The following is a 24,651-nucleotide window of genomic DNA, read 5'->3' on the forward strand; positions in this document are numbered from 1 at the left end:
AAAAGTCTATCGGTAGTTGAAATTATTTTATTCATATTTTCGGGTTAGGTAGAGCGTATCCGACTGTGCAAGAAAGGAGTGAAAACCAGAATGTTGATTCTTCACAATCGAGTTTAAAAAACACCAATTTGACCAAAGAAACACCTATAAGAAAAATTATTATGAAAATTTGGGTAAAATAAACCACCTCAGATCTTGGAACTCTAGAGTTACAAAACCGCCAAGATCGCCTTTCTTGGTGATTTTCGTCAAAAACTAAGTCAGTTATAGCTCCTCCAGCGTCAATGGTGTCCTCGGGTTGGGTCATTTGAAACAGTTTATTAAATTAAACAATGAATTGAAACTCAGGCTCATTCATAATTATTTGAGAATAAAAAACAATAACAAACAAATTGTGAGTTTTCATCAGTTTTTTTGCAAGCAATAGTATAGTTTGCATTCACATTGTCAGTTTTATCTCTGAACACAACTGACTCAACGTTGCTGTCTCTGATGCTCTCCTTAATTTCAGCCGGAAGACGTTCATCTGTTGGAGATATCTGAACTGGTACTGCATGCTTGGGCATAGGTAAAGGGATTAGTTTCAGTCTTCGCGCTTTCTCTTGAATAGACATGGTATAATTTGAAATATTCTAAGAGGGAAAGGTATTTTTTCAGTGTCTCTATTTCTGTTTCAGTACAGGTAACTTGTTGCTTCCTTAGTACAGTTTGACCACGGGTATCAACTTTCTCTTCTTTAACAAATGTAACCGTTAGCTGTTCTTCAGCCGTTATGTAACTGTAAACTGTCAAATTTGGAGACAAATTCACTTGAAGGAGAGATGGAGTTGATTTTTCCAAACGACGACTCATTCGTCAGCCACTGGTAAAACAATTTGGCCTTCTTACTAGCACAATGTCTACTTCGTTGTCGTTTGGGACAACTTACCGCATGTAATTCACAAATTGGTATGTCGCGATATAATTTTAGGTTTTCAACCTTTGGACATAACAACGTCTCCAAATTGATAACGTCTCTTTGGAATAACTTCTTCAAAGTGTCCGCCTTCTCAGTTCCTTTTGCATAAAATTCGGCAAACGGAAAACGAAGTTTGATGCTTTGAATAATTTGTTGCAAATAGCAATAGGGGTAATCTCCGCTCTCCCAAGCCAAACCATGAAGAAATTTTGAAACCCACTGGTAAGACTTTTGTTCACTTGAGGAAAGTATATTGAATGAACTTGGGGGTAGGAAAGAAACTGTATCACTGTAATTATGAGAACACACAGAAAGCTCTTTGATTATAAAACCCGATTTCTTTTGTCGAAAGCCTTCAATATCAAGAACAACTGGTCGCAGTTTCAACATTCCAATAAACTGAACAAATTTTTCTTAAATGTCTTCACATAGAGACAGAAAGCTATGCCTGTGACGTGACCGAGATACTCATTTGTGACTGGACAGGGCAATACGTAAGAATAACCTGGTCCTTTTTCGTTGTGTTCAAAGACAAAACCGGAAGCGTCATGGAGAATAGCATGCAACCTTAAAATTTTGTAAGCTTTGAAGTATTTGTCAAGTGTAGAATTGTCAATACCAATGAGCCCACCATAGGGTCTTAACTTCAGTGCAATATCCAAATCAAGATCAGGATCCAAGTAAAAACAAGTTGCTAAGAAATACAGATACCTTTCACTATACCCTGAATATTCTTTCTTCACTTGCTGGTATAACTCGTGAATACTTTACAAATCTACCGTTGCAATTGTTGCCATTGGGCGCTCCTCTGAGAAATGACACTTGAAACCTATTCACCCAGTTTTTGTTGTATAGGGAAGAGATAGAAACATAGAAAACAAAAATATTGAGAAATTGCATTTTAATTCAACCAATCATATTCCCACTGTTAAGGTTTTCAACGGTGACCCATTTAACTCCCCCCCCCCATCTTTCCACCCCTATACTGTTATGACCGCTTAAGATAATCTCCTTTATTCCCATGTTTATTCATCGTAAAAATACCCACTTGAAATAACCCCCTATATTCCCATGTTTAAGTATCGTAAAAAATACCCATTTAAAAACCCCCTATATTTCCATGTTTAAGTATCGTATTATTATCCACTCAGCATAAGGCCCTATATGCACACGTTTATGATCCCAGGAATGCCAACTTGGGATCACTCTCTATATTCACATGTTTAAGTATCGTAAAAAAATACCCTCCTAAAAAACCCCCTATATTCCCATGTTTAAGTATCATAAAAGACCCAATTAATGTCATCCCCTATATTCCCATGTTTAATTACCACAAGGATTACCCTCTCACCATAACCCCTGAAATCACATATTTTTGATCCTAGGAATTCCCACTCATGTTCACTCCCTATATTCCCATGTTTAGTATCGCATGAATACCCCCCCCCCCCGCTCTTAACGCTCTTATTATTTACTACTGATATTTCCCTCGCGGATTTTGGTTACCCTTTGTAACCTGGTTTCCGCAAAAGTCAAAATTGTTCAAAAATGGAAATCAGTTACAAAACGAAGACGAATATAAAACCTTTACAATTTCGCTTAATTAAACTTGTACAATTTCTTTGTACAAATTTCTTGACTATTAGAATTAATGTTTCAAAGAACAATTATTGGCTGAAAAACAAAATAATACAATGAATTATCGTGTTAGCATATTGTCAAGCGCACTCTCGCACTGTAACATAGAAAATTCTTTACTGTTTTAAAGAGATATATATCTATCTTTTAGATAGATCTCAAAATACTTTTTGCAGCACCAACTATTTTCTCCTTTGTTCTGAAACAAATAAAACATTGAAGCTAAACTTAAATAACCACAATTTTTTACATATTAAAAATATGTTAAAAAATGAGACATTGCAAAACTGTCTGCAGGCTTCTTTTCATAGATCACCTAGCTCGTTCAAAAAATATATTCCAACAAAAGATATCAACAGAAACCGTGTTTAATTATCAAACATAAAAACGAAAGATCAAAATATTTTTTTTAATTTCCGATTATAAATGCCTCTTGTTACAAAAGTTGTATTTTTCAACTCCCCGTGAATTGTTTTCAAACTTAAACAAAAGTCGTCTATTTCTTCGTCTCAATTCGTCTCTCCGCGCATTCGTCTCAGTTGTACGCCAATCATTTGAATGCTCTGGGAACCTCATGACGTCACCGTGTTCACAAATCCAGGGTTTTTCCACACACATGACTCTGTGTTTGAACCAATGAAAATGGAGATAGACTCCAGGGTCGTCAAAAGAGAAGGCATAAGTTCCAACGTCTGGTTGACGAATGAACAAATAAGGTGCCCGACGGACTACTCCCCCCACGTGGTTTCTGCGCAATGTGCCGGGCCCGAAACCCACGGAGAGTATGACGTTTATACACATGCTTGGGAAGTATTTGGCCTGTAAAATTGTTGGTAATACAAATTTTTTTTAAAAAAATAAAGGAAAAATCGAAATTTCGAGATTATATTTTCTCACAGGTTCAATTTATGGCCCTTGGGTCAGTTTTTATAAGATAATAAATTGCATTTACTATTTGTGGTTATTGGAAATAAGAATTCAAATGTTCCGATAGCTATCACAAGAATAAAAATAACATGAAAACCTCCAATATTTCTGCCGGCATCTATTTTTTCCTTCATAGAATTGCAAAAAAGTATAGTTTCTGAGAATTGAAGTACTTTATTGAGCACCCAGGTTGCCAAATGGAAAACTTGGTAAGGTCAAATTACGGTATCGTATAAATCTATATAAAGACCGTACTAAGATCTTGTTAAATAATTTACGGCCCGTAGTATGACGTACGTAGATTTCTAAGTTGCCGTTTTAAGGCTGTATCAAGATTCATAAGCGGACGTACTTAGGCCTTATCAAGATTAATAAAGAGCCGTACTAAGACCATACCAAGTTTAAGAAGGTGCATTAAAATACGGAAATAGCATTAAAAATGTCGGAAAACTTTCTGGTCAAGATAAAAATTAACTTTTTTAGAATTTTCCAGTATAAGTTCTGCGTTTTTGTCCTCCCCCTCTTTCATTCTGTAATACCTGAGAAGACGTTCAAAATTGCACGCAATATAGGGCGCCATTCTACGTTGTGTAACTTCGTATTGTTTCCGGGTAACGCTTTATAACTGTCGGGCGTATTTTCAAAACTTTTAATGTCAGAGAAATACCTTAAAAATCTTACAAAATTTGATACAGACTTGTACGGAACCGTTATGAATTTTGACATTTATCAGAGGTAAAGTTATACCCATTGTCAAAGAGTCAAGAAAAATTGACTTGCTTGAGATAAATACTATATATGAAGTCGTTTTTAGGACCTCAGGGTAACTACATCATTTGGCTATCGTGCTGCGGCAAACCTATTACGGCCTTATACGGCTTCGCACAAAGTTTTCTAAGGTTTCTATGTCAACGTATAAATCTTATTAAGTTTTCTAAGTTTCATCTAAGGTGGGCAGCGCGCGCGATTAAATCTGCACAGATTGTATATGTTATTCCCGTAAGCCATCAATTGCTGCGTAAAGAAAACTTTTATTCAACAATTTATTTGTCGGGTCAGCCGAAATATTGCACTGCAAATGAACTTATACAATGCCTGGGAATTATTTCGTCTCTGAAGTTATTTTGAGTCAACGTTTCAAAAAATTGAAGGAAAAAAGAACCGTAATATCGCACTGCAAATGAGTTTCTGAAAAAAAAACTGCCCAGGAAATTAGATAGTTAAAAGTTACTTGAAAAATTAGTGACCAAAGAACAAATAGCATCAATAGTACCTTAAAGTAAAGTGTGATCAGAAAAAGGTACCCGTTACTACCTCAATGTAATTTAGTGGCATCGAATCATCCGTGAAATTGGTTAGAGTCCGGAAGTATTGTCCAGGGAACATCTGTCTGTTGTCGTATCCGAACACCAAATAGTCTTTTACTTGACTACGGCAGCACTGCTCTGCAAAGTAAAAAGACATGATCACTAATGAGTGATGTCGAGTCTTGCAAGATTAGCGTCGTCATGCAAGATCATGCAAGATTAACATTGTCTTGCAGGATTTTGCAAGATTAACATCGTCTTGCAAGATCTTGCAAGATTAACATCGTCTTGCAGGATCTTGCAAGATTAACATCGTCTTGCAGGATCTTGCAAGATTAACATCGTCTTGCAAGATCATGCAAGATTAACATCGTCTTGCAAGATCTTGCAAGATTAACATCGTCTTGCAGGATCTTGCAAGATTAACATCGTCTTGCAGGATTTTGCAAGATTAACATCGTCTTGCAAGATCATGCAAGATTAACATTATCTTGCAGGATTTTGCAAGATTAACATCGTCTTGCAAGATCTTGCAAGATTAACATTGTCTTGCAGGATTATGCAAGATTAACATTGTCTTGCAAGATTAACATCGTCTTGCAGGATCTTGCAAGATTAACATCGTCTTGCAAGAGGTTGCAGGATTAACATCATTTGGCAGGAAACTTGCAAGGTTAACATCCGTTCTCAGCCAGGGCTCTTAAACAATGCGGACTTATCCTCAGCTTCTTATAAAATTGCTTACAATTTTTAACTTTTAATTTTAGAAATAATTGAAGTTAGTTTCAACTGATCTACTAATTGTTTATAAGAAATAAATTTCAGAACAAAAATATGCAAACAACTGCAAAATAAACATATAGAACTCATATATTTCTTGCATGCTTTGGAAATGTCACGAATTCTGTCGAGCGAAACAGCAAAAACATTGATCAAATTACATCTCAGTTTTTTTTTGCAAACATATTTTTAAGTGCAAACATTTTTTCTTTCCATCACATTTTCATATCTTTCCGAAAAAAACATATCGACAAGCCAAAACAGACTTCAGAAAGCAGCATTAAGTTCCTGTAATCATCTTTATGAAGGGGTGGAAAACTATTTTTCGCCATTGGCAGTTTATCACTGAATCGAATAATAAGAAAGTTGTATGAAGAAGTTTTACCAAACACTTTACTTGTCTCTTGGTTTCTTTTGGCCTATGCTCATCTGAAATTTGCGTCCGTTGCTTTTATTCCGCAGAACATTAAATTGGGTCTTTAAAAGCCATAAAAGCCATAAGGTCCAAGCAGTTTGATTTGAAATTTTTTTTCGATTAAAATCTAAATTAATAACTTTGGCAGAACAGAGTAAAAAGTTTTAAAAATACTTTTAGTCGTGAAAGGTGAAAAAGACGAAATTCTATAAAATATGAAGAAAATGAATTTAAATCGGCAAAAACTGACAAAACAACAACTCTGAGCCCCTCTGTCAGATATTAAAAAAGCCCTAATTTTAATTTTACTTGCAAAGCGTTTTGCCAACATTCTTGCGGCTGTTTTTGAGAATTATAAACAAAATTAATTAGGGCAAAATAGGGCTTATTAAAAAAAGTTCTTAAATTCTCACAAAATCAGCTAAATTCAACATAAAATTGGAGCCGAACAGTACAGCATATATTTTAGAAACGAAAACATTAACATTTTTGGTATATTTTAGAATTTATTCAGTAATTTACTGTAAGTTAAAAAGTTGCATCAAAGTTGATGAAATTTGACCTATGTTCATTATTAAAATGCATCACTTTATGCTCCTCGAAAAAAAAGCGAAACTCAAAGAAATCCTCCTGATAAAATATTCTACGCATAAAGGGCCTTCTAATGATACCATTCATATCTTTCCTCTCACATCTTTCCAAAAAAAACTGAATTTGATTTTTGAATCACAGCTTCTAATGTTAATTTTTGTGAGGCTAGAGTAAATATAGTCTCTAAAAAATTTTTAAGGCTTTAAATTTTAGGCTTCAGTGTCTAAAGTTTTCCCTGCTTTGAGCCTTATTGGTTCTGGACTATGTGAAAGTTTCTTCAAAACGTGACCAAACGAACCTTCGTTAATTTTGGAAACGAGGTTGAGTCTTTTGTAGATCGGGTACGCGATCATTTCTTGAAAGTAAGCTACCATCAGATATTCTGTCGTGTGTCTATCATGTACAGTCAATGCTCTATAGTCTGCGGGATCCAGCACTCCGAACTGACTCCGGTCAGATGTCAAGTCGAGAGGGCTAGTTGGATCATCTTCAAAAGATACAAATTTGTCAAGGCAGAAGTGAGTGCTGAAACAGTTGTTCTTCAAAAGTTAGTTGTTTCTACTCCTCTGAAAAAAAGTTCGGATCTTTTCCGTTTGGCTTAGTATACTTTTCCGTTCTTATTATCAGCTGTTTTGTCCGTTTGTTCTGTTTTAACTGTAGGCGGTTTGCACATTTTTTTTAATGTTTCTGATACTATCCTCTGATTCAAGTCTGTGTGCAGTTTCAATATACAAAACTTTGAAATAATTAATTCAGCTGGTAGGACATGCAATTTGAGAAGGATATCACGACAATGATCGAATTTGCGACGCATATAACACACTTTTATGCCCCAACTAATCTGTCGACTTATACGTTGTATGTTTTTGCTGACAATGTTTGTAAATAAACTCCACTGAATGACAAATGAGACAGGACTAAAGATTTGAAAACTTGAAGCCTTACTTCCAAAGGTATATGGTTTCTTACCAGATATAGTGAGCTAATGGCGGCCGCCAATTTTCTAAAAAGCTACATTTAGATGTGCTTCAAAAGTCAATTTTGAGTCAAGGTGTATTCCTAGATAATGAAAACTCTCAGCAGATTTTTTAAATTCCGTTAAAAGTAACATTTGGTTCTAATTTGTCCCTGGTAGAAAGATAAAGTAGTTCAGTATCAGCATTCAAAGTGAGCTGATTTTCATTCAAGTAACTGTCCGCCTTCAAAAAAATAGGTTTCTTTACTGAAATTACTTCTCCTGTTTCACATCGACATAAAATACTATTATCGTCTTCAAATTGAACAAACTCAAAGTCACTTTTATTTTTTTCTGAAAAATCGTTAACGTATAAGAAAAATCAGAGGTCCTAAAACTGTGCCTTGCGGTATTCCATGATTAACGAAAATGTGTTCTGAGACCTCGGTTCCGATTTTGACGCATTGTGATCTTTCATCGAGAAAAGATTTCAATAAATTAACTGCAGGTTCAGAGAAAATGAAGCACCCTGCATTTTAATGAATATTTTGTGCGAAGTTGAATTGAATGCTTTTGCAAGGTCTAAGAAAATTGCTGCAGTGTTTTTCTCATTCTCATGGCTTTCTAGTACTGTCCCGATGAAAAACAATACTGCATCTCTTGAAGATTTTTTGTTTGGAATCCAAATTGCTCTATATTCAACAGATTGTTTTTATTACTCTGATCCATCATTTGGAAACAGAGAAGCTTCTCAAAAAGCTTAGCAAAGGTTGGCATGATCAAAATTGGTCGATAATTGCACACTTGCGTTGTTGATTTTTTTTAAGAATTGGTGTGACATATGCATGTTTTTGAATAGTTGGAAAGACACTGTTTTGACTACATTTATCGAAAATAAATTGCAGATGAGTACCAATTGCGTATTTCGCCACCTTTAAATCCCACGCATGGACAACTCTTGGACCCGGTGATTTACTGTTTTCTAAACTGTCAATGGTTTTGTAGATTTTCTTTAAAGTCAATACCCTAAAAATGAATTTTTCAGAACAGTGGTCCAACTTATGGATATTGAGAGGAACGAAATCACCAGAATATTTGCCTATTTCCGCAAAGGATTTATCAGACTCATCGCAGATTGCTTTTTTGTCAACAGTCTTGGCAGCGCCTTTTTCAATTTAAGACACATTAATACCTTGTTTGTGGTTTTCTTATATCGTAGTTTTGAGAGAATTTGTATCGATTGTACAAATGATGTTTTTCTGCTATTAATTTTGTGAGTCCCATGGGTATCCAAGGTGTACCATTTTTTGTTTTTCGTTTTATTGAAGAATCACAGATCTGTAGAAAAGCATGTTGATCAAGTATACTTTCAAAAATTTCATTAAATTCTGTAAACATTTCATCACAATTTTCCTGTTGATACATAGGTCGCCAGTCCGCAAAAGCCAAAACACTGTTGAATTTCTCCCCCTGAGAAAAATTTCATGTTTCTTTTAATAAAATATATATCTTCGTTCCTCCCTATAATATCCAATTACTCAGATAAAATATAATGTTGTGGCCAACCTCAATGGGCTGCAAACAAATTTTCGATTCTACAATTTGATTTTTTGTCATGAAGCAGTGATCGATAAGTGATTGATTAACTTTGCTGATCCAAGTGGGGGTGTCCACATTTGTTGAGTTAAATGCCAGACAAGATGTAAAGTTGTCAAGTAATTCTTTCTCTTTTTTAATTGGTCAATGTTGTAGTCACCACATAGAAGAGGAATGTCCGTTAAGGAATATGCACTGGATACATCAGCACAAAACTCGTTCAAGAAAAATTCGGAAATATTGTTACTCGGATTGTACAAAAGATTCACCGAACATTTTATTTTCAGAGGTTCATTAATTTTGAGCCACATTGATTCAAAAAAAATTGCATTAGCTATCTCAAATTCTTTCTTACGTTTAGCATTGGAGTTTCTAGGGATCCAAACTCCAACACCCCCACCTCGCTGGACTCCCATTTGTTTTGATCGAGCTTTTTGTAGGAAAAGATGTTCATTGCTAATACTGAAATTAATGTCCTGCGGCTCGGAAATCCATGTTTTGGTTACTATAAGTATAGTTTGCGAATCTATTTGTTGTAGCAAATTCGAAAGGTCTTCAAACTTATTTTATATGCTGCGCGCATTTATGAGAAAAAACTTCAAACATTTTGGGATGGATCTAGCACTTTATCAAAAGTCTACAACTTCGATGTATTAAAGGGTCCACAAAGGAGTAATGTTTTTCTCAAAACCAAATTGCAAAGAAAATGAACAGCTTTGGGGGGCGCGAAAATCTTTGTGCTTTGTCATTTTGGCACAATCAAACGTCTATTTGAGAGGTCAGTACAATTCCAGAGAGAGAAAATTGTGCAGCAAAATACAAGCGCTAACAGATATATGTATCTTTTTAATAATTTAATTATATAAAAAATTTTCGTATATATATATATATATATATATATATATATATACATTTATTTCAGCACAAAAATCTTACATAATAATGAGCGGATATTCGCTGAAAATCGCTGCAACTTTGTAAAAAATACGGTGCAAACCGCTGAAGTTTCAAAATTTTTGCATTTGCTGAGCCTCGAAAACCTCTCTTCTGTGTCTTGTCCATAATTTTATCTGCTCTGCCTTTGCTGCCTAAACTTGTATGGATTTTTAACTTGATTTTTTAATGAAAAAGTTTTATAAGAAATGCGCTGCAATTATGTAAGACATTCGTTGAGAATTCAGCTCGTTTCTTACATATTTTCAGCGCTTTTCTAAAAACGTAAATATCTAATGTATGAGCAAATTAAAAGGTAAAACTCATGAATTAATTCTAAAAGCGTTGATACTCACTGAGATTGTGTAACAAATGCGCGAATTTGTGCGCATTTCTTACAAAGCTTCAGCGCATTTCAACGGATTATTATGTAAGGAGTTTGCGATGAAATTCTGACACGTTGAGCGCAATTCTTACCAAATCATGCGCCGACGAGGGTCGTGATGATTATTAACGTCAAATCAACCCTATCATAATAGCCATGACCCACCCACCTGATGTTCTCGCAGAGTGCACTATATTGTGAGAATGGAAGAGGGATAATAAATTGGAGTGATTCCCACCTCTCTACCACTCTTCTCCCTATCTCATTGTTCAAGTCAAGCAGATTCCTCCTCGGCTCGCCATCCACACCTGTATACATTAAAGGCTTACACATTGTTAAGTTGTTACTCATTGCCTGCCACAGTGATTAATTTTTTTATTTCATAAACAAGTACAGGAATACAAACAAGACAGAAATGATATCTGACTCCCAGGTTGATGTCCAGACCCAAATTTGCTTCTGATCAGACTTTCCAGACCAAAATTATCTCTGATCAGACTTTTCAGACCAAAATTATCTCTGATCAGACTTTCCAGACAGAAATTATCTCTGATCAGACTTTCCAGACTCAATGAGTTCTGATCAGACTTTCCAGACCAAAGGAGTTCTGATCAGACCATCTCCAGACCATGATCCAGACTCAAAATCAGACCATTGTCCAGACCTTAATCAGACTATGATCAGACCGAATTTCAGACCTAAGTAGCCTCTGATCAGACTCAGTCGAGACCATCTCCCCAGCTGACCACTCTGATCAAAAACACTCAAAATCGCAATCGTCAGCCCTCCCGTCCTTTACCCGCAACACTTACATTGTCCACTCTCCTCCCCCTATCGAGTTGAACTCCCCTCTCATCAGCCTTCTTCTCAACCCTAACCCCATCGCTTGACCACCACCCGCAACACACACACACACAAACACACACACAGACAAAGCGGTTACCCCACAAACGCACACACAAACTTACACACACACATTGGTCGAAATTTTACTGCACAATTAGCTATAAAATAAAAGATTTGCGATGAATTTGAATAAAAACATTAAACTTGCGCTCATTGCGATGAAAAATATTAACAGGTGAAGTTTTTCCACGCGCTCATGCGGGAAAATAATTACCACAAAAAGTTGAATTATACAAAAAACTACCGCTGATTTCACCGCTATTCTTACAACGTTTTACCAAAGGAATAGTTGTATTGAAAAAATGCAAGAATAGCGCTGATTAATCAGCAACCTTTAAAATATTAAGAAAGAAATAACACTCTAATGTATGTCGAACATGCTATCGATCAAGGAACACCTTATGGATAGCTATCAGCTTATGAAGCGCAGATAAGCATTTCAATCAAATAAGTTTTACAAATTTTTTAGAGAAAATTTTACAAGAGAGTGAAAAAAAGTCGAACTTCATGAAAAACGTTTGTTAATGACTTTTTGAAGACGTCAAGTTAGAAAGTCTATTATAGACCATTTTGTTGCCATGATAGTGCACCTTTTAAGTTTGTATAGAACTAAATGCCAACTGTAGCATTTTATACAAATTTTCCAGAAAATTTTTCAATAGTGAAAAAAGTCCAACTTCATGAAAAACATTTGTTAAAAACTTTTTGAAGAAAACGAGTTAGAAAGTCTATGATAGCCCATTTTGTTGCCGTGATAAAGTACCTTTTATGTTTGCGTAGAAATTATTCTGTGTTCAAAGCAAAGTGACCTCCAATCAGACTGTGTTCAGACCAATGTGACCTCTAATCAGACGGTATTGCGTCAAAAGTGACCTCCAATCAGACTGTGATCAGACCAATGTGACCTCTGATCAGACTGTGTTCAGACAAAAGTGACCTCTGATCAGACTGTGTTCAGACCAATATGACCTCTGATCAGAATGTATTGCGACAAAAGTGACCTCCAATCAGACTGTGATCAGACCAATGAGACCTCTAATCAAACTGTGTTTAGACCAAAGTGACATCTGATCAGACTGTATTAAGACAAAACTGGCCTACAATCAGACTGTGATCAAACCAATGTTACCTCTGATCAGATTGTTCTCAGACCGGTGAGACCTCTAATCAGACTGTGTTCAGACCAAAGTGACCTCTAATCGGACCGTGTTCAGACCAAAGTGACCTGTGATCAGACTGAGTTGCGACAAAATGACCTCCAATCAGACTGTGTTCAGACCAATATGACCTCTGATCAGACTGTATTACGACAAAAGTGATCTCCATCAGACTGTGATCAGACCAATGAGAGCTCTAATCAGACTGTGTTCAGACCAATACCACCTCTGATCAGACATTGTTCAGTCCAATGTGACCTCTAATTGGACCGTGTTCAGACCAAAGTGACCTGTGATCAGACTGTGTTGCGACAAAATGACCTCCAATAAGACCGCGATCAGACCAATGAGACCTCTAATCAGACTGTGTTTAGACCAAAGTGACATCTGATCAGACTGTATTGCAACAAAACTGACCTAAAATCAGACTGTGATCAAACCAATGTTACCTCTGATCAGATTGTTTTGAGACCGATGAGACCTCTAATCAGACTGTGTTCAGACCGAAGTGAACTCTGATCAGACTTTTTCGCGACAAAAAACGACCTCCAATCAGAGTGTATTGTGATAAAAGTGACCTCCAATCAGACTGTGATCAGACCAATGAGAGCTCTAATCAGACTGTGTTTAGACCAAAGTGATCTCTGATCAGACTGTTTTGCGACAAAACTGACCTACAATCAGACTGTGATCAAACCAATGTTACCTCTAATCAGATTGTTCTCAGATCGATGAGACCTCTAATCAGATTGTGTTCAGACCAAAGTGACCTCTGATCAGACTCTATTGCAAAAAAACGACCTCCAATCAGACTGTATTGTGACAAAATGAATTCCAATCTGACTGTGATCAGACCAATATGACCTCTGATCAGACTGTGTTCAGACCAAACTGACCTCCATACAGACTGTGTTCAAAGCAAAGTGACTTCTAATCAGACTCTGTTCCGACCAAAGTGACCCTTAACCAGACTGTATTGCGACAAAATGAATTCCAATCTGACTGTGATCAGACCAATATGACCTCTGATCAGACTTTTTTTCAGACCAACACCACCTCTGATCAAACAGTGTTCAGACCAATGTGACCTCTAATCGGACCGTGTTAAGACCAATGTGACCTCTGATCAGACTCTATAGCGACAAAAAAAGCGACCAAAGTGATCTCCAATCAGAGTGCGATCAGACCAATGTGACTTATGATCAGACTTTGTTCAGACCAAATTGACCTCCAATCATACTGTATTCAAACCAAACTGACCTCTAATCAGATTGTGTTCAGACCAAAGTACCTCTAATCAGACTATGTTGCGAAAAAAGTGACTGCCAATCGGACTGTGATCAGACCAATATGACCTCTGATCAGACTGTATTCAGACCAAAGTGAACTCTGATTAGACAGTGTTCTGATCAATGAGACCTCTAACCGGACTGTGATTAGACCAAAGTGACCTCTGATCAGACTGTATTGCGAGAAAAGTGACCTCCAATCAAACTGTGATCAGACCAATTTGTCATCTGCTCACACTGTATGCATACCAATGTGACCTCTGATCAGACTATATTGCGAAAAAAAAGCGACAAAAGTGATCTCCAATCAGAGTGCGATCAGACCAATGTGACTTCTGATCAGACTGTGTTGAGACCAAAGTGACCTCTAATCAGACTGTGTTCAGGCCAAAGCGACCTCTAATCAGACTGTGTTGCTATAAAATGACCTCCAATCAGACTGTGATCAGACCAATGTGACCTCCGATCAGACTGTGTTCAGAATAAAATGACCTCTAATCGGACTCTGTTCAAACCAAAATGACCTCCAATCAGACTGTGTTCAGGCCAAAACGACCTCTAATCACACTGTATTGCGACAAAAAGACTCCCGAACAGACTGTGATTAGACCAATGTGACCTCTGGTCAGACTGTGTTCAGACCAAAGTGACCTCCAATCATACTGTGTTCAAACCAAAATGACCTCTAATCAGATTGTGTTCAGACCAAAGTACCTCTAATCATACTGTGTTGCGAAAAAAGTCACCTCCACTCAGACTGTGATCAGACCGATGTGACCTCTGCTCAGACTGTATACAGACCAATGTGACCTCTGATCAGACTCTAATGCGACGAAATAATGCGAAAAAAACGACCTCCAATCACACTGTGATTAGACCAATGTGACCTCTGGTCAGACTGTGTTCAGACCAATGTGATCTCTAATCGGGTTGTGTTCAATTCAAAGTGACCTCCGATCAGAGTGTGTAGCGAAAAAAGTGACATCCAATCAGACCGTGATCAGACCAATGTGACTTCTGCTCAGACTGTATGCATACCAATATGACCTCTGATCAGACTCTATTGCGACAAAAAAAATGCAACAAAAGTGATCTCCAATCAGAGTGCGATTAGACCAATGTGACTTATGATCAGACTGTGCTCAGACCGAAGTGACCTCCAATCAGACTGTGTTCAAACCAACGTGACCTCTAATCAGACTGTATTCAGACCAAAATGACCTCTAATCAGACTGTATTGCTGTAAAATGACCTCCAATGAGGCTGTGATCTGACCAATGTGACCCCTGCTCAGCCTATGTTCAGACCAAATGACCTCCAATCATACTGTATTCAAACCAAACTGACCTCTACTCAAATTGTGTTTCAGACCAAAGTACCGCTAATCAGACTGTGTTGCGAAAAAAGTGTTCTCCAATCAGACTAAGATCAGACCAATGTGACCTCCGATCAGACATTGCTCAGAAAAATCTGACCTCAAATCGGACTGTGCTAAGACCAAAGTGACATCCGATGAGAGTGTATTGCGGCAAAAGTGACATCAAATCAGACTGTGATCAGACCAATGTGACCTCTGCTCAGACTGTACACAGACCAATGTGACCTCTGATCAGACTCTATTGCAACGGAAAAAATGCGAAAAAAAACGACCGCCAATTAGAATGCCGTCAGACCAATGTAACCTCTGATCAGACTGTTTTCACACCAAAGTGATCTCCAATCAGATTGTGTTCAAACCAAAGGGACATCTAATCAGACTGTATTGCTATAAAATGACCTCCAATAAGACTGTTTACAGACCAATGTGTCCTCTCATTGGACTGTGTTCATACCAATATGACTTCTAATCAGACTGTGTAAAAACTAAAGTTACCTCTAATCAGACTGTGTTCAGATCATATGACTTCTAATTAGACTGTGTTCAGATCAGAGTACCTCTAATCAGACTGTATTGCGACAAAAGTGACTGCAAATCAGACCGTAATCAGATCAATGTGACCTCTGATCAGACTCTCTTGTGACGAAAAAAATGAGACAAAAAAGATCTCCAATCAGAGTGCGATCAGACCAATGTGACCTCTGATCAGACTGTGTTCAGACCAAAGTAACCTCCAATCAGACTGTGTTTAAACCAGACTGACCTCTACTCAGATTGTGTAGCGAAAAAGGGACCTCCAATCAGACTGTGGTCAGACCAATGTGACCTGTGATCAGACATTGCTCAGACCAATGTGTCTCTAATCGGACTGTGCTCATACCATAGTGACCTCCGATAAGACTGTATTGCGACAAAAAAGAGACATCCAATCAGACTGTGATCAGATCAATGTGACCTCTGCTAAGACTGTATACAGACCAATGTGATCTCTGATCAGACTCTATTGCGACGAAAAAAATGCGAAAAAAATGACCTCCAATCAGAGTGCGATTAGACCAATGTAGCCTCTGATCAGATTGTGTTCAGACCAAAGTGACCTTCAATCAGATTGTGTTCAAACCAAAGTGACCTCTAATCAGACTGTATTGCGATAAAATGACCTCCAATAAGACTGTGGTCAGACCAATGTGTCCTCTGATCGGAACGTGTTCATACCAATATGACCTCTAGACTGTGTAAAAACTAAAGTGACCTCTAATCAGACTCTGTTCAGATCATATTACCTCTAATCAGACTGTATTGCAACAAACTTGACCTCCAATCAGACTGTAATCAGACCAGTGTGACCTCTGATCAGTCTGTGTCCAGACCAAAGTGACCTCTGATCAGACTGTTTTCAGACCTATGTGACCTCTGATCAGAAAGTATGGCGACAAAATGAGCTACAATCAGACTCTGATCGAACCATTGTGACCTCTGATCAAACTGTTTACAAGCCCATCTGACATCTTATCAGACCATGTTCGGACCACAGTGACCTCTGATCTGACTGTATTGCGATAAAAGAGACCTCCAATCAGACTGTAATCAGACCAATGTGACCTCTGATCAGACTCTATTGTGACGGAAGAAAAAAAAATGCGACAAAAGTGACCTCGAATCAGAGTGCGATCAGACCAATGTAACCTCTAATCAGACTGTATTCAGAACAAAATGGCATCCAATCAGACTGTGTTTAAACCAAAGTGAGCTAAATCAGACTGTGTTCAGACCAAAATGACCTCTAATCAGACTGTATTGCTATAAAGTGACCTCCAATCAGACTGTAATCAGACCAATGTGACTTCTGATCAGACTGTGTTCAGACCAATATGACCTCAAATCAAACTGTGTTCAGACCAATGTGACCCCCGATCAGACTGTATTGCGACATAAATGACCTCCGATCATACTATGTTCAGACCAAAGTCAGTTCTGATCAGACTGCGCAGAGACCAAAGTGACCTCTAATCAGACTGTGTTCAGACCAAAGTGATCTCTGATCAGACTGTATTGCGACCAGAGTGACCTCCGATCAGACTGTGTTCAGACCACCGTGATCAATACTAGGCCAATGTCTGAAAAGTCGAGTATTCAAAGTCGGGTGACACTGGGCTAGTTTAGTTGAAATAGTTACCGAAAGGGAAGATAATCCAATTGATGATCATTTTCAGAAATGTCCATGTTGATTCTAATTGTGGATTAAGACAAAAATTAAAGATTTTGAAACTCCATCGAACTATTGACACGAACAATAAAGTCTTTGAAATTTGTCTCATGTGAATATTAATAAAAATTTGTGTTAATTCCTTAAAAGGCAAAATTAAATGAAATTTGACTTTTCGGGCATTGAAAATTCTCACTCTAAAATGGAGGCATACCCAACACATCTTCTGTACAATAATGAAAAAAGAAGAGTTTTGTTAATATTCAATTGAGCCAATGATTTGGCCGGCAATGACCCGAATCGCTGGTTGGCTTAATACACATTGGAATGAAAAATTCATCAACATTAATGATTATAAATGCTTTTTCGATCCAATGAACATGGATATGTCTGCAGTAGTCTGAAATAAAGGACTGAAAATGCGGTACAAAAAAGTGACGTAACATTAATGAAGTTGTCGACTGTCCATTAATTAAGTCGACAGCAAAAAAAAAACAAAAAAAAACAAAGAGGTCCATCTTGCAAAATTTTGTTTTTAATGCTAATCTGTTTATAACAAAACAAGATGAGATGTGAGCGCACTTTATAGAAACAATCAGAAATCATCAGAGAGATCATAAGAAACCTAAACAAATTCCAGAAGTGATATATGGGCTTTAATAATTTAAAAACAGGGGGCGAATCATTTTTTAGAAAATGACAAGTCTATATATGAAGTTAATACTCCTTCCAGTTTTCGACAAAAGTCGTTTTTATCTTTATTTTTTTGTTTTAATTTGACAGGCGGATATTCCTGGTGCAGTATCGTCTTCATGCAACTCGATAATGAAATCTTCCATAAACATATCTTTGCAAATGGTTTTCTTCTTTTGCTTTTTTCTACACTCTTAATGTTTTTAAAGCTGTAATTTTTTCCAATATTGAACGCTTAGATTATAAATTAACAAATTGATACGAATTAATTTTTGAGCTAAACCAGGTAGATTCAGTTCTATGATAGAGCGCAGCCTGCTTAAGTCGACTTAGACAAACAAGTATAACCATAGGAAATTTCAATTGCTTTTGATCAATTATTGTTAACAAAAAACTAACAGAAGATGTAGGTAACATAAACTGTAGTGTGACAAGAACTGATAGCAAAGTAGACAGAATTCGTGCTTCAGAAATGCATTTGCAAAAATTATTAATGAATGTGAAGTTACTAAATGAAATGCCTTTTTACTGTTTTCTATAAAAACATATAAGTTTTTGAAACATCGGAAATTCGAAAAGTCTGTAATGCAATTTTCATGCTTACAGAAATTTCTCGCATTCTGCTCAGAAAATGTGAAAGCGGTTTCTTAGGTTTTATCAAAAGTTCGCTTGCAAGGGGTTTTCCATTTTTAGAATTACAAAGTGTCATAAAATATCTGAAAATGGCTTTAAAATTCTAAAAATCTGATACCAGATCTGGATATGTTTTGAATGTTTTCATATCATCCGTTCAAAACCTATGATACAACTCGAATGCCTATAATTCGAATGCTAAGAACTGATACAACTCGAATGCATAAGATGCGAAAACTAAATCATTAAAGTAAAAAAAACGATGGTTAGAACTGATACAACTCGAATGCATAAGATGCGAAAACTAAACCATTAAAGAAAAAAAATGATGGTTAGACGTAACTCATTTGGTTTGAGTTACACGTTTGAATTCTCTGCAAAAGTCATTTCCCTTTTCATTCGTTTTTTCAAGCTGGATTTCTGCGCTATATTACGAATTAATTTCCGCGCAAAACTGACTCGGTAATATTTGAAGCAAAAGGCGTTTAGATTCCATTAGGCTACACAAAATCATTTTTTTTCACTGAATCTAATATCAACAGTTTTATGGTATCGTATACACCATAAAATAAATTTTAGCCAGCATTTCTGCCTTCTATGCTGGAACCATTTACGATACTTCGCATATAATTCAAAAACTCAAAACCCACGATGAATTTTATGAGACCTGACATCTGACTGTGTCAAAGTAAAAAAATCGTATTCATACTACACGACAGAGTATACACAATGCATATACGACAAAGTACTTAGCCAGTTCCGGTTTTTAAGTTATCAGTTTTTGCGATTACGAATAACTTTTTTGGTGTCTAAATGTTTGATGAATACAATCTTTTTTATTGAAACGTGAAATGATTAAATCAATGAAATCCTGCAGGTTTGAACAGATTATCTGTTGCTCTCAAACAAAACTCTTAAACAGGTAAAATTTTTATCGATTAGCAACTGTCTTAGGGCCTTACGCCTAACTAGTATCTAAGTATCTAAATATGCAATTCAATGAAATTTTTTTGATGAGACAATTTCATGGTGTGAAAGGCGGTTCTTAATTTTAAAGTTGGACTCCCCTCAACCATCCCCTAACAATCCCCCGTCCAACCTAATTCAACTGGCGATTCAATAATATTAATTTTAGATGCTGCGTAATCGCAGCGGAACAGCATTAGGCGACTTCGGCCTTTCCTCAGCTGCCCTTTTTTCTTATTACTCCCCACATTTCAGACTGTTATTTCTATGAGCAGCATTGCTCTTTTTTGGCACTTTTTTTGCGTCTGAAACTTTCACGTGGTACCATCATTGCAGCCAAAACTGATCAGGCTATGGCCAACCTGAATCAATGGTTAAGTAAGAGATCATCCTGACATAGACAGTTTCACGGAGGTAGGGGGTTGAACTCTCAATCATTGGCGTGTGAATCACACACCTTACCTCTCGGCTATCACGCCTCTGGATCTCCCTCTCGTTTTGATCACCCCTCGTTCAGCCCTTCTATCTCCCCCCCCCCCCCATCACTTGACCCCCCAAACCCCCCATCACTCGACCTGGCATGCTAGCATCGGTAAGCCCCAACTGGCTACTACCAAAGCCAACCGCTCGCTGGTTGTTTGAGAACAATTCACTAGACGTTAGCAGGTTATGTTTTGCATTATTATCAATAACCGAATCACTCTCACCGGGGAGGATTTTCCCGGAAAATAACATGGAAAAGAGTGTAAAGAGTGTAAAAATGAAAAAAAATATTAAAAGAGTGTAAAAAGAGTGGACAAAAGAGTGTAATAACAGTGAATTTTTTTCAAATTCCACTCTTACACTCTTTTCCCGAATAAATAAGAGTGGAACACGGATTACACCCGAGTCCCCGCTAATTAGGGGTGAAATAGGGGTGAAACCTCCTCCCGGGTCGCTACCTACTATGAAAAATCTTTTGAGATATTTCTCCTGTTCTTGCTGCCGAATTTCCCCATAAATGATTTAACTGACATAATATTAGACTAAATACACAATTACGGCCCGTACACTAAGACAAAAAAAGGCGAAGTAAAGAGTCTAACCTGGACAGTTTGTGAGCAGTGATGCCATGATCAATAAAAAATTGAATTTATCTTTCATTGTCACCTCAATCGTTTTTATAATTATTTCACTTTCGTTTGATCATTCGATATGCTTAGTTTATTTACTGAAATGGTTGGTTAAGTTGACCCTGATTTTGAGCAATAACTTCAGCACTTCTATTGATCAAACAATAAAGTTGAGAACTATTTTGTTTGTTTAGAATATTTCTCAATACATTGGCCTTGATATGGCGAATAGTCGTTCAGAACAAGGCATTTTCCAGCTTGATTAACGCAAACTTTGTCTTAATGGATTTAAACAAGTGAGAATAAGTTTCAGGCAATAGTCATAATCCGACTCCAATGCTTATCTTGTAAGACTCTTTCAAATGACCTTATTTTGTAGACACTAGCCTGGTAAAAATGAACAATTCTTTCAGCAAATTTGAAGCAGAAGAAAAACTAGTTGCGGTCTACAAATGCTCGGAAAAAAATTCAATTGAGAGCCAGTTTTGGAAAGTTTTCAGTAGCTTTTTATCATCTAACTAAATTCAAGAAACATTTGCAACTTTAAATTTTGCAAAAAGAGTTGATTATTATTTGATTCCATTGAGATTTTTATTACCCTACCGAAAAACTTCTGAACTTGACAATGAATTTTTTTGTCCGCAAAATCAATGGAAATAGATCTCCAATAAACACAAAAAATTGTCCCAACATGCTACTTACTGCTAACCTAAAAATCTAAAACTCTTCGGGTCAATCGAACGCAAATGAACTGGAATTTTTTTTTGTCATGAATACGAAAAATTTTGTTTCAAAAACTGCAGAGTCAGCTAAGGACAGAGCATTCGCAAAATCGTGAACTTCCCGATAAATTTTTGTTTACGATTATAGACGAACGCGTAAAGTAAAAAATATACGTTAATGTATAGAAAAGCTGTCAATTATTCAATGAAATCCAAACATAAGATGACGAAAAAAAGCCTGGGAATGTTTTTACGCCCTGAAAAATACGGGTGAACAGAGATAATTGAGGGTAACTTAATAAACGTGCTTTGCACTTTTTTTACTGATTCTAGTTATCCACCCGGAGGTTGGTGGCAGAGTAAATCAGCGCTGAATCAGTATAGAGACATTCTGTTCTGATGACGCTGAATCAGTACAAGACACAGGCCAGTCTTGATTTTTGAGTAAATTTTATTTCATGAAAAATAATATGCTCAGCCTAACTATGAGTAATTTTCGGACTATACCGGATAAGTTTAGCCTGGGCAAACTCTATGACCGCAATATAATCATTATGAAGAAAATCTGCACACAAGGAAAATTAAAATAAGCTGGAAAAGCAATGTTTCAGAACTGAACTAAATTTTTACACTTGAAATGTACTGGTTCAGCGCTGAAATGCTCTGCGACTCAAGTCCGGGCGTTCACTTTTTCATTTTACTAGCAAATGTCACCAATTGCGGGTACCCTTGACTAATGAGAAAAAAGGCTCAACGATCAGAACACACAAACTGAGCTTTACATAAATCCTAATTTTATACTATCAATTCCTTTAGGAGTTTTTTTATAAAACTGAGAAAAAGTATTCACTAGCTGAAACGTGGATGCTTGTTTTCTAAATTACACGCGCAATAATGGGGTACACGTGAGTTAAAAAACATAGAGTTGAGAAGCGGACTATAAAAAGAACTCTGTTTGCAATATCGGTGAGCATTTCAGTTTGCACTGAAAAGATAGGCATCCATTTTGCCACTTTGTGACATCTGCGCTAGATTGGAGAAAAAATGCTTCTTCAGAAAAAAAAATGCACGTTTGCCCTATATTAGCATATAAGGACAATTTTGAAGGTTTTATGTCCCGAACTCGTTTACTATATGCATTCTGCATTCTCGTTTCAATGCAAAGGTAAGAGAAATGGAATTCGTGTTCCGTAATAAAAACGCTATTTACATAATAACCTTATGGTTTGCTGTGTCTTGAAAACGAGAAAAATTTCTATATCTAACATTTTTGAACCAGAATCATACAAGCTAAAAATTAGATGACACCCCCAAAAATGAACACAATATAAAAACTGGAACGACAAAAAATTTCAGCTTAAGCGACTGAAAAATGTGACACGACAGAGGGGCGCAATCTTTATAGCATATGTAATCGGACATTTCTCGTGGATCTTTTTTGATTAACAGTGCCTTTTTGGCATCAGTGCACATAACACATTATGAAAAAATTTTCTTTAACTAAGAAATTTAATTAAAGTTAAAAATTGTGAAGAAATTTTCAGGGCATAATCTGTGGGGAATGAAAATTATACACGAATAAAAATCGAACCAAAACAATTGCTGAATAATCTCATATGCAAACATAGTCATATGCGAGAAATTTTGGCTCGAAACTATGTCCAATATTTGGATAAAAATTTTAAGGAAGTTTGAAAAAGTACGTTGTGTTACAGCCGATAGACGTAACTGAAAGATTTGAGCAAAAATTATCAAAACTAACTTTTTTCTTGTATTTGCCAAAAGCAAAAAATTACAGACTCAAAAATTTTGTTTTTTGTCACTCTCCTTCCCTTCTAATAATATTTGCGTAATAGTGTAGTAGCCATTATAAACTCAGGACCAGAAATTTGAACAACACACAAACTCAATCTTTATTTAATTCGATTTACTTTTCTTTTTTCCCAAAGGTATCATCCAAAGTTTGCAGACTAAAATTTACTCCCTGAGAGTTTTTAGAAAATCTGCTGTTTTTTAATTTTAAAAATTGTATGTGTTTAACTGCCTAATTCAACTTGCAATCAGGAACTAATATAACTTCTTTCAAGCATTTAAACCTATTCATAAAAAGCAACCCGGACATGAGTCCTAGAGCGCTTCAGCGCTGAAACAGCACTTTTCAAGTGTAAACACTTAATTCACTTCTGGAACATTGCATCTCCAGAACATTTTAAGTTTCATTATGTGCAGTTCTTCTTCATTATTTTTATATTGAGGTCATGGGATTAGTCCAGACTAAACTTATCCTGTACAATCTGAAAGTTACTCATACCTCAAAATTAAGTCTGAGCAGAGTTATGTCATACTTTTAGCTTATAACTGGTAATTACTATAGTAGTATACACACTAGTTATATATAGACTAGTTTGTAGGCAATTACCACAAAGCCCATTTAGCTTAGTGGTTACGACTTGCTACTAAACTTAAATGTTACAAGTACGCACGCGGAATTTCGAATCGCATATAAATCAAACGTTGTTGGCGGGAATTAAACGGAGTACAATTTTTTCATGCAATAATTTTTACTCAAAAATCAAAACTGGCTCGTGTAATTTGAAACATGAACAGAGTACCGACCATCCAAAAAATCAAAATGTCTCTGTACTGATTCGGCGCTGATTTACTCTGCTACCAACCTCCGGGAGAAGAAGAATAGCTTTCTTGATGCCCTAATTTATTAATTCTGATTCTTATTATTGCTCTTCTTCAGCTCTTTTTTTTGTATTTTCAGAATTTTAGAGCTCTTCGTTTTTGCATAGGATACGTCTCTAGGTTCTATAAAAATAAGTTTTCAAGCTCTATAGCATAGATATCTAGGCTCTTTTGAGCTATTCGACGTGTCAACGGCCATTAATTAGCGTTTTCTAACTTTTTTTTAAAAAAATTGCATTAGTTTGCATTAGTTTGTAAATCTTGTTTATAAAACAATGCCTCAATTTGTAAACAACATGTAAATTAATAGAAATATTTACAAATTAAAGCAAAAGTTTCGGAATTTTTTGTAAGAAAAATTTGTAAAAATAATGCATCTTTTTTGAAAATATTTATAATTTTTTAATAAATTT

General features: G+C 36.4%; 1 protein-coding gene across 1 annotated transcript; it reads right to left on the minus strand.

Moving 5' to 3' along the window:
* Window positions 1-2,956: 2,956 nt before the first annotated feature.
* LOC142354322 (uncharacterized) lies at window positions 2,957-20,975 on the minus strand. Its single transcript, XM_075406589.1, has 5 exons — window positions 20,799-20,975; window positions 10,655-10,793; window positions 6,915-7,141; window positions 4,838-4,968; window positions 2,957-3,415 (listed from the first exon to the last, which is right to left on the minus strand). Exons 1-5 carry the CDS (start codon window positions 20,854-20,856, stop codon window positions 3,017-3,019), a joined length of 954 nt encoding a protein of 317 aa, XP_075262704.1. The 5' UTR covers window positions 20,857-20,975; the 3' UTR covers window positions 2,957-3,016.
* Window positions 20,976-24,651: the final 3,676 nt, after the last annotated feature.

Source organism: Convolutriloba macropyga, chromosome 15 (genome assembly GCF_964194025.1).
Source record: "Convolutriloba macropyga chromosome 15, txConMacr16.3, whole genome shotgun sequence".
Taxonomy (NCBI): domain Eukaryota; kingdom Metazoa; phylum Xenacoelomorpha; order Acoela; family Convolutidae; genus Convolutriloba; species Convolutriloba macropyga.